Raw genomic sequence first — 11615 nt, forward strand, 5'->3', positions numbered from 1 at the left:
ATAGTATTTGAAAGTGTCAACGGATTAACTGGCTGTTCTTTGTCTCTCTGTATGGCTATTTTGTGCTGTTATTTCAGCCTGAGTATTATATGAGGAATTATATTTATGGATAATAGTGATATTCTCTAATTCATCATGCATTAAAACTACATCTGAGTAATACATGGGGGAAAGGAAGAGAAGCATAACTTCTCCTAATGCTCACTTCTTTTGAAGGTCAAGAGTTTGCAAATATTCCTAGATCAACCAGAAAACAAAGATCATCTGAGAAGATAGAAAAAGAGAAGTCCCAAAGAGGATCAGTTGAATTTCAGGTGAGAACAAAGACAACAACTGGATTTGTTGAATGTGCCATCATTATAGTGAACATAAATATATTCTCAGGTCTGCAAATTAGTACTGCTAGCATTTCTAGTGTATCCCTTGCATTTCTCTGTGTTCTGCTTTGCCACCTTTTTAGATTTAGACCTGTAAAAAGCTGAATTACAAAGGTTGAATGTAAAAGATGTGCATCCTGGATTTAGAGATACAATGTGCTCATTTCTTTGTTTATGTATAAAGGAACTAGTGGTTGTTCCTTTTGTTGGTGTAGTTTCTGTCTCTGCTGAAAGTTTATTAAATTCCATGAATTCACCATATTTACATCCCATTAGTCCCTCATTGTAGTGGCTTTCATGGCTTCCTAAGGAGATGAAATAGGTCTTTCCACTACAGTCATTAGCTTGCAGATGTAGAGTGGCAGAAGAATTCATATCTACTTGCTTACTTGGAGATTATTCTCATCTGTGATGGGGTAATCTGAGTGTTTTGTGGCCGACCAAAAGGCTATTGCCAGCCTTTATGCCATAAAAGGAATAATGTTATTGATTGCAAACAGATTAATGAAAGGCAATGAAAAAACTGACAGCTCCTTGTGTAATGGTATTGCTTTTGCTGGGAGTTTTGCTGCCTCATGGCAGGTAGTTCAAGGGGAGAACAGCTCCATAGAATTTTTCATGAAGAAATCTCGACTGAATTTTTTTGTTGACTAAACCTGCAAACTTCCCTGTGACTCATATCCACACCTAATTATACAGAGTTCTTGAATAGTGCCTTAATCCTTCTTTCAGAGCAGTCTGAGTGGCTGCAGTTTAGCTTTTTGGCCACAGAAAGTCAATGAAGCTTCAGGCTATGTCAGATTCCTTCCTTCAACTCCATTGGTGGGGTATACTAGGGATGCTGGGATGATGGTTCTTGGGAGTTCTTAAGTCCACCACTGAAACAAATACAAGTTTCAAGATGGACCTCTTGTAGATAAAGAAGATGCCCACCTTTAGTCTCAAATAAGAGCTGAACTCCTAACTCTGGTTCTAAATCTTGGGCTTAAAGCTTCTTCAGATGATACGGTTCACAGAAATATATGCAGCACAGTATCTCGTTCATTGGTCAAACAGCAGAATAGTCTCCTACACCTCAGGCACTACTTACCCTTTGGTTCTGAAGAAGGTATGTGTTAAGGTGCTTCAGAGAGTTTGGGAAGTGATTGGAAAAGAACCTGATAAGACATAGCAAGGTTTTTTTCTACACAGAAAGCCCACTTAAATATAATAAGGCTTCTAGTAAAAAACCTAGTGGAAGGAAAGAAAAGTTGAGAGGAGGGGAGAGAAGTGGAGGGGAGGGGGAAGGGGAAAAGGAAGGGGAGGAGGAAGAGGAAACAGAAATGAAAAGCAAAGGAAAAGAGAAAGGAAGGGAAAGGGAATGTGGAGGACACTGTATGGGAGTGGGGGAGAAACATGTAAACAAAGTACCTCAAAGAGCTTCCACACATTGCAGAGTAATCTTCCTTTCCTTTGGCAGCCACTCTTTGTGTCATAATGCATGCAAAACTACCAGGATACAAAAACATGACTTCATTCTAAAGAGTGGTAATAGATGTATGCCAGTGAATACATTGTCTTTATGATACTTTCAGCAATCAACTTCGAGCAAACCGTACTGGACTTTACGTGTAGTTAGTGAACAGAAAGAGATAGACCATCTGGAGATGAAGAAAGACACCCAGAAAGCAGATGAGATCAGAGCCATAAAACAAGCATGGGAGTCTGCAGAGCCAGGAAGAGCTGTCAAGGTAATATCAGAGTGGTATCTTTGCAGTGGTGTCTTCTGCACAAGTTCCGGGAGCTGTTGTGATGGTAGAGCAGTTTCCACAACAGGGACCTTCTTAGGGCTGTCCTCTTCACCACTCTATGGAAGATAGGAAATTTTACACAGTTTAAAGAATTAAAAGTGCATGAATTCTGGGCAGTAATCCGGATCATTTCAGGCCTTTGTAGATCACTGAGACTTTAGATTCTACTTTACAAAACATACAAAAGTTTCTCTTTAGAAAGCCTCTTCACAATTGCAAAGCTGCTGCTTGTGACAGATTTAATATTTAACATGAACAGATTCTGTTGAGAAATACACTGCTAAAATGATTTCTCTTGAAGAACTGGCACCTGGTCATGTCACCACTCACACTGTCCCCTGCAGCCAGGATCCTCAAATTCATTCTGGGTTGCAGGTTATCCATGGGCCTGTACATGTTCTGTATGAATTCTCTAATTCAGCTGTCAGCTACAGCTGGATACTTTTGATGTGACATATGCTTAAGATGAAAAAATAATACATGTTCTTTGTACTAAAGCAAAAAATTACACTGCTAATTTAGAATTGGAAGCATCATTACCCAAAAAAAAAAAAAAAGAAAAAGAAAAGAACAAAATGTAGTCTTTAAACTATCACCACCATTACCATTGCCCATTGAAGGATTCTCAGCCAGAATCCCCACCTTAGAAGCATTTTGTCTTTTTTATATTACCTTTCAGAAATGAACCTCAGACATGGATCTTTCCAGTTACACTTTCAGGTTTTCTACGTTTTTTTCAGTGTATTCAAAGCTCAAAACTTTTTCTGACAGTACTCTATTAAATGGTCTAAGGAGAGTTGCAGCTCTGCAGTGGTGATTAGTTGTGCTGAGACTGAAAATGCAAGTACAGCCTCCTAAAGATTAGCTGGAAATGAATCCCATTTGATGTGTAAAGAGTCTCTTCAGAATGCTAGTTGTATCACCACATCCTTTTTTGATCAGAAAATCAACTGAATTGCAACTACAGGGTTCCATTTTGAAAGCCCCTTCAGTCTGTGACATTTTTCTAAAACAGCTATCATTAAGAAAATTGCAGCACATGGAATATGCTAAAAACAAGGTCTAAATTGGGGCCTGCTATCCAGCTTAAGTAGCTTTCTCTCACCTTTCTTCTTGATCACCCTGCCACAATGTCTGCCCATTCCAGGGGTCATGGACTTTCTAACTCTGGGAATCGGGTGCCTGACTTCAGGGTGACCTTTGTCTTCTGTCCGTTCTGGCAATCTCAGCCCTTAAGAAAATGCCCAATGAGCCAAAGTCACCTTCTGAAAAGATATAGAAGTGCTGATGTCTGGTTTTGGCCATAGAGGTAATTGAGTCTGAAAGAGTTTGCACCCAAAGGTCCCATTTCTCAGGAGGAAGCCTAAATCACCAGGCTTTAGGAGCCCCTAAGAGAAAGTGATATTTCCCTAAGGAGGTGCAGTAGCTGTACATTCAGCTATGAGGGAATCTTGATTTTCAGTTCTGGAGGTTTTGTTTTGAATCCAAATATTATTTAAACTTCCCAGAGATGAATGACTTTCCAGTATTTCACTGGACAGTGATCTTAAGTGTCAAGGTGGTCTTAAGTGTCAATGTCTCAGGACTGATTCACTGGGACCCTGGCATCTTTTCTGATTCCAGCCCCAGGCAGAGTTGCATACTGCACCCTAATGTTAGGTCTTATTGACCTTCTTTTAAAAATTCTTTGGGATTTAAAGTATGCAGTAGAAGTTTTCTTATCTGGATTAAAACTTTGATTCCTAGGCTTTTCAGGAACGTGTGCGTTTTATTAATAAGTGTGCTGCGAGAGATTCAGAGGAGGCCATAACTGGGACTGAGACCGCCAGTGTGACACCTAGTTCAGGAGAAATAGGTAAGGGTATAACTTTCTGTGTCTTCAGTTCCTTAGGAAAGATTTCTGCATTAAATACTAATAGTAAGTGGATAAAACAGCCTTGATAAAGATGTCCAAATGCGCAATGGCACACTTACCCTCTATCTTCTCTATCCCCTCTTTGTTTTAATTGTTTCGCTGCTCTATTTCCAGGCACAGATACAGCCTCATGGCTCTTGGAGGCTGCCAAATTACCATTATGCAAACTTCAGGTAGTCCTTTTGTAGTAGCATTCTAACCCTTAATTAAGCAGAAATTTTTGGAAGTTCAGTGGAAAATGCTTACTCAATTCCAAGTTGGCTACCAGAGTTCATTAGTGTAGAAATGCTAAATAAAGCGTTTAGCAGCTGAAATAGCATGTCAGTAAGAGACGAATACATGTAATGTGCATTTTTTATGTTAATGTTCATGGAAACTGTTCACAGACGGTGTTCTGGAATAGAGGTGTCAAAAAGTGCATACTGAGTAGCATCAGCTTCCTGGCAGCTTCCATAAGTGCTAATTTTATTTAGTGGTTACAACTTCTACGGATTCTTCATATGTGTTCCTGCCAGTTACTGGACTGTGATGAGAAGGTGAACTGGGTGGAAGGCTGCAAGCTTTTTGCTGTTTCTTTTCTTCTGTGAATAATGATGAGATCAGGCCATCACAAAAAAAAAAAAAGAATAATACCCAGTCTGATTGTGACAATATCTGGTCATGGCTCATGTGCATGGAATAGAACCTTTGACAAGTACATAAGATTAGTACTTTTACATCCAGGTAAGTAATCTTCATGCCTTAAACAAACACAGTATTGTTTATTTGAAAAAATGTTATTTCCTCTAAGTTACTGGGTAAGTACTTCAAAATTAATGGTTGTCTACCAAGTGCTTTGTTCTAAACTAAGCGTTTAGAGTCTAATATAAAGTCTTATGAAGTAAAGAGTGACACCCCCATGACTGTAAGTTGTTATGGTTCAATTCCATAGAGTGCAGCAATACGCAATAATAGGATGGAACATTTCTGTAATATTCAGTACCTTAAATGAGAATTTTTGTATTCTGGAGAATACTTTTCTGAAAGGCAGTGTCTAAGGCACTCCCAAAGATCCAAATCACCCTTCAAGACCACCAGAGAAAGCTGGCATATTTGTCTATGTATAGACAGTATATATATAGACTGTAATTTTTTTAATGCTCAGAAACCTCTTTTGTATTTTTGATGAAAAAATTCCAGTAATGTTTTCCAAATATTTCAATTGGTTACTGCTACAGGTAGAATAAGAAGAGAGTTTCTGTGAAAGAAAACTACTCCAGTCATCATTAAATCTCATCAGATTTCACAGGCATTTTCAACACATTCAGAAAAATTAAAAGAATGAAGCATTGGACTAATCACAACACAGCTCAGCCCAGTGCAATGCTTAATATCAGATATGTTATTGTGTCATGATAAATCTACAATAAAATATAGCATGTACTATCCATGTGGTTAAAAACCCCTGAGACTTCAGAATACAAATTTTAATATGTCATGAGACCATTTTTCTTTAGACTGGTTTTTCCTAAACTAAATGTCTACCCCAAAGGGAATATGTATTTTTTCAATCTACAGACAGGACTGGGCAATCAGATTTTTATTGTTGTTTTTTTTTTAAATAAAAGAATATGATTCCTAGCTGATTATAAGTTGTTCTTGTATTCTTTAGGCGCTGCAAATTCAATGTTCTTGTTTAGATTTACAAACTTTCTTAAGTAAAGCGGATGTAGCTAAAATACGTATATTAGTTTCATTTTAGCATATGTGGGGTTTTTGCAGCATGTTTGATTCTATCATGAGTGTTGGAAATAAAAGGGCAGAAATATTATATCCTCTCCAAGCCATATTCCCATTTAATAGTGTATTTTGCTGAGCCAAAAGAAGAAAAGTTTATATAAGAATTTAGATGGAGCTCCTAGAATAACCAAATAACCAGGTTAATCTGCTCTGGTTTATATTTTCTTACCACAGGAAAGAAAGCCTCACAAGCAGCTATTGACTCAAGATTACAAAGGCAGAAAAAAAAATGGGAGCTTATAGACCTTAGTCCTTACATGAGGTAAACTGCCTTAACATAATAAATGTCAAAAGACCTGAATCACTGCACTGCATGTAATGAGTATGTGACATAAACATTTGAAGAATGCACATGCAGGCAAATATACTTATTTCAGTGTTCGTCTTGAAAGGAGCACATATGAAGTTTATCAGGACATTATGCTAGTTTAAAGTGCTGTGTTTAACAAATGCAGTTCAGTTAATAATAATAATAGTTAACAGCTGAAATAACTATATTAATTATATTTCCTATTCAAAAAAACTGTATTGTTTATTACAAGTGTTGACGTGAACTTATTGAGTTGTTTACTTGCACCTGTGTATTTGCTGCGCTGCAGCTAGAACCCACTTCATGCTTAAGTCCATTTGTATTCAATGTAACATTTCTGCATCTCATTGATTTTCAAAAGACCTTAGAACATGCTGACAAAAATGTCCAAATTTAATTTTAAATTGAAAGAGAAACAGGTGTTATATTGAAGTGAATAACATTGAAACAGTAGAAAATATAGCAAAATATCTTCCACAAGCTTAAATCTTTTAAGCATTTAATTTGTTTTCAAGTCCTTGACTTTGACACTGGTCATTTAAGTCAAAATGTAAAAAATATATTGTCCATTTAGCTGCCATTATGCCAAAAGCAAAAAAAAAAAATAATTACATTTGTCTCAATGCAGAATTATAATATCAAAAACTTCTGGAAATATATTTCTTGCAAATTAAAATAAGTGTCACATGTAGGAGTTTTTCATGTGCGCAAAGATGAGCATTTTTTTATAAATATTTTTAAAACAGACACTCAAGTATAAGAAGACCTGGCCTGAGTGTCATATATAAGCAGAGGAAAAGTGACTCCTTAACCATATCTAAGCATACAATGGTGACGTTGCCAAATATAAGCCAAATATACGCATATAGGTGTTAAGAAAAATATACAAGACCCAGAGTTGTTTTTGAAATGAGACAAATATCTTTGTATTTCCTTCAGAAAAACAAGGTCTGAATCTGTGCTGAGAAATGAGTCTATTATTCAACAGCAACAGATACGTAAAGAGGAAAAAATTAACCATTTCAGGGAACTTCAGGAGTTGGTTTTGGAGCAAAGACAAAAAGAAGAAAATGACAGAGCTTTATTGAAGCAAAATATACTTGAAATGTATGAGAATCTGCAGGTAGGTTGTCAAGATTACTTTCCAGTAACTATTACTGTGATGTCCACCACTAGGCTGAATATCTTGATCAGCCATCATCAAAACTTGTATTCAGTACCAGTAGTTAGAAGCAATGAACAAGCTTGAAATTTTGCTTGGGCAAAGGTTAAAACTGAAAGTTCTAAAGGGAAAAAAAAACAGTACTATACAACCTCCTTAATATGATGTTCTTAGTACTTGCTTGATACAGCTCTCTGCAAAAACACTATTTTAAGAATATCACCATAAAAGGATGGTTATATTGAGCATTTGACATACATGACCAGGTGCATATTAGGTAAAGCATCGCTGGTTTTACTATTTTTTTGGTTATAGAATTGTATAGGCTTTTTAGAAAGTAATTTTGAAAAAAATTATATAGGGGGCAAGTTGCTCTTAATGTGTCTTACAGCAAAGTTAGAGAATACAATTTTCTTGGAGTTTGAATTATTAATCCTTAAAAAAACTTGTGTATAAAAATAAATTTGGTAGCATTAGGGTAGAATCCATTGTGAGGATTAAAGCAGCCAATTCATTGCACATGAAATTGATACAAATATCTTACAAATTGACTTAACTGTTGAGCATCAACAGGAACAAAATTATTTTTTACACAGTGGTGAAACAATAACCATTAGCAATCAACTGGTGACTATTCAGAGCTCTTAAAGCTGGATAAGAGACAGTAAAAATAATGTTACATCAAATCAACTTATTTACAGAAGCCACTTGAAAACATCTTCTTTTTAAGTTCCCAGTCAGCCTGATTTATGTTACACAACTACAGGTCTGCAAGGAGCCACAGTTCTCTAGCAGTGACTGATCCTAATAAGAACACATGTCCAGGTTTTCAGGTGTTGCTATAATTTTGGATTCCTAACATACTATATATTAGAAGGGAATTTTTTTTCTCAACAGCAGTTCCTCAACTCTTTCTAGAAAGTATTTCCGTTAAAAATGTTTCACAGTATGAATTTAAAATGAGAGTTACTTGTGAATATGCACACTGTGCTGATAAGCACTTTTGCAGTTTTTTCATCTGTAGACCACAGAGAACTATATAAAGGTATTCAGGAATCCCCATTTTCCAGGATGGAAATGGAAAGGAAAAAGTATTCAGAGGTGTCCAAGTCCCGCTTGCCCTAAGTCTCATTGAAGGTCAATGTGATTTAGGCTCTTTTAGACTCTTAAAAGGCTAGAACTCCTAAACCATTTCAGCATTTCTGACAAGTAGTTTTTAATGGACTCGTTTATGACAGCAAAGCAAACTAGTACTAGTCTGTTGCCCTATCCTCCCTTCACATAATTAGCTCATTATGCTAGAAATTTAAAAAGGATTTTTGTGAACTTTCTCTTCTTCTTCGTGGTGAAAAGATTGATATAGCTGTTTCCTATGAGAAATAATAAAAATCCAAGTAAAAAGAAAAAGAGAGTTACTCTCCCTCTACTTACAGAGTCACAGAGTAAAACAGACCAGGAAGGATGCAGTTGCTTGTGATGAAATAAATCAAAATTCATGTGTTAAGAAGGGTGGTATTGTTGTTTGTTTTTGCCTAGGCATCCTTAGATGAAACACGAGTCAGAGTTCACAGCATTCGGGAAGCATACAGAAGTAATCTGCTAGAGGCTGAGCTCAGAAAACAGGAAGAACTGGCAGCTCAGGAAGCAGCCTTAAAAGCAGAGAAAAAGAAGAAAAGCACAGACAAAATCAAGCCCAGTAAAGGTTCAGGGAAAAAAAAGTAGTTGCTTTTGCAACTAGTGAGTTGCATTTAACAGCATGGGAAAGAAAGTTGATATGCAAAGATGAGAAAGAATATTTGTTATTTTGCGGTATAGTTGGCAACTATATCACATTTTATCTCTTTGTCTGTTGCTGGTGAAAAAAAATGACCAGGTATTCTTTTTAACAAGGTGTTTGCTATTTTGCTTTTCATAAAGCTACTCAATACTATTAAAGTTTGTGTGTTTTACTAGAATAACTTTTGCAATAAAATTTGTATTTCATTTAGACTATTCTCCCAAAATCAAGTGCCTTTTGTCTTTTTTTTTTCCAATCAAAACAGAATCAGTCAAGAATGAATCAGAGTTGAAACAGTGAATGTAACCTGTCAGTTTTGAATGTCATTTGATGTGGCTGCTTAAGTGGATGAAGATTTGTGGAGTTTATCATAATTAAATAGTGGCACACCATACTTTTCATATGCTGGCACTGGGAGGCTTCCCAAAGCCTGGTTCAGTAGGCACTCACAAGCTTTCTGTAATATCCCTTCCATCATTCTCTTAAGTGTTTTTGAATCTCACAGTAACTCTCTGTAGTGATAAACTCTTGGCACAACCTTCCAAGGCTTGTTAAATGCTTCTAAAAACCCTATTACTCTCTTTTTTTTTATCTTTCCTAAGCTATATTTTGCCCATGGTGGCTTTGCTCAAAGTGACTAATTATAACAGAGTCTCAGCTGGAACTTAAAAATCTTTCTTAAAAGTAGAACCAGTGTGTGAATGAAGTGCCAATCACAGGCCTTTTACACATAGGGTGAAGTATTTCCTCTAAGGTCTTGTTTCTATTAGCATAGAATTTCTGTATTTGGGGTTTTGTCATCAAACACAAAAAAATATGTGCATTCGTACTCACAAGCTATCATTCTGCACTCAGAGACAATGCTCAAAACTCTTACAATGGTAAAAACTCTCTCTAGACCAGACAGAGCTGTTTTAAATATCTCAAGGAATTTTCTGTGTATGTAGTCACAAGCAGAACCTTGGCAAGTTAGACTAAGTACATACTGTTTGCATACTATATGTCCAGGATGTCTGAAAGCACTTCATTATCTAGGCAAGGTGAGAAACCATGAAACTCCCCTATTTAATGCAAATCAACCATAAATTTTATCCTTTGCATTCTGGCCAGCCACTGGTACTGGCTAGCCATTGCATTTGAAACTAGCCTTTCTTCTGTGTCTTAATGACATACCAGATGTTCAGTTTCTGCTAGTTTTGTTCAACTGTGTTTTATCAGCAGCTCACTATGTGGCTTATACTTAACTCACTCCTCTATCAGTTCTGTGATGTCTGTGCTTAGTACATGATCACACCTACACACCTGCTGTGATGCCAATGCCTCCATTCGGCCTCCTGCCTCCCATACATCATAAACTAAACTAACTAGCTTGAGTTCTCATGTTTGAAAGGGAAGAATTGAAACCAGAGTCCTAAAACTGCACCAGTGACTTTTATTGCAAAGAGCAGGAGCTAAGTTTTGCTTGGACCCATACAGGCTGCAAATAAAGAGGCTGTCAGTTTTTTGCTATAATTGCTCTTTGTCCTCTCTATTTTGGAATATGGGATATACTGCTTCATAATATTCCATCTTGTTTCCATGGCAATAGCACGTGTTGGTTGTCTTCTCATGTGAATCTCTAATGAGCTTCTGTAGAGGAAGATCAAGCTGAAGTTCTGTTCTTCATGTCACTGTAAGTGCTATAATGACATTCTGTTGTAAAAATAAATCCAGTTCCAAAAACCAGCATTATCGACATCTGAATGTCAAAAATTCAGCGAATAACCTGCATGATCACAACCCATCCCCACATGTAATGAGCTATCAACTGACTTAAACTCAGACACAGTGTACTCTGATCTACATTATCAAATCTTGTTCTGACGTTAAACACAATTCGAAGCTTCATAATTTTCTCACTTTGAAAAGTAATGTGGTATCATCAAAATCTGCTGTGTGGTTTGTGAATGTCTCTTTTGGCTCGTTTGTCATTTCAACAACACAGATATGATGAAGGAGTGAATTACTGTCACACTGTTTAATTGCATGTACTTTGGAGTATGTAATGTTTTAAGAGAAGCGCAGTAACAGTTTTACTAAATCCCTACGCATATTCCAGAAGAACAAAATATTCACTTACCTCATAATGGAGCCTGAGAGAGAAAAGGCCTTGTTTGGATTGTGACAAAGAATTTCCATACATAGGACCCAGAAACAGACGACTGATGAAATTTCCTATGCATCTGTTTTACACCAACACAACAGCTTTTTACATGTGCAGTATACTACAGGCTAAGTTAAAGATGGGTACAAAAACTGAAGCAAATGTAACTGTATTTCAAAACAGCCATTTGCAGTAATTTAAGGAGCCATCATGTTTAGCACTTCACTGTAAGAAAAGCTATATGTTTTGTTGTAATTGATAGGATTGTTGCCTCCATTGTGTAGACCAAGTTGCCCAGCAGTCAAATTATGTGTTTGCATGGATAAATGATGTTTATTTTTTTACCCTCTAGGAGTGAAACA

At 36.6% G+C, this 11615-nt stretch overlaps 1 protein-coding gene across 6 annotated transcripts in view; it reads left to right on the plus strand.

The window, feature by feature from the left end:
* ADGB (androglobin) overlaps window positions 1–9325 on the plus strand; it is a 108451-nt gene extending 99126 nt beyond the window's left edge. For all 6 annotated transcript variants that reach the window (XM_017813774.1, XM_017813776.1, XM_017813778.1 and 3 more), the window contains 6 exons: window positions 217–314; window positions 1952–2107; window positions 3914–4022; window positions 6036–6123; window positions 7111–7294; window positions 8870–9325. In XM_017813774.1, the coding sequence (XP_017669263.1) occupies window positions 217–314; window positions 1952–2107; window positions 3914–4022; window positions 6036–6123; window positions 7111–7294; window positions 8870–9055 (821 nt within the window). In that variant the 3' untranslated portion in view covers window positions 9056–9325. The remainder of the gene's footprint in view (window positions 1–216; window positions 315–1951; window positions 2108–3913; window positions 4023–6035; window positions 6124–7110; window positions 7295–8869) is intronic.
* Window positions 9326–11615: the final 2290 nt, after the last annotated feature.

This window comes from Lepidothrix coronata, unplaced genomic scaffold (assembly GCF_001604755.1).
Source record: "Lepidothrix coronata isolate B3197 unplaced genomic scaffold, Lepidothrix_coronata-1.0 Scaffold42, whole genome shotgun sequence".
Taxonomy (NCBI): Eukaryota; Metazoa; Chordata; class Aves; order Passeriformes; family Pipridae; genus Lepidothrix; species Lepidothrix coronata.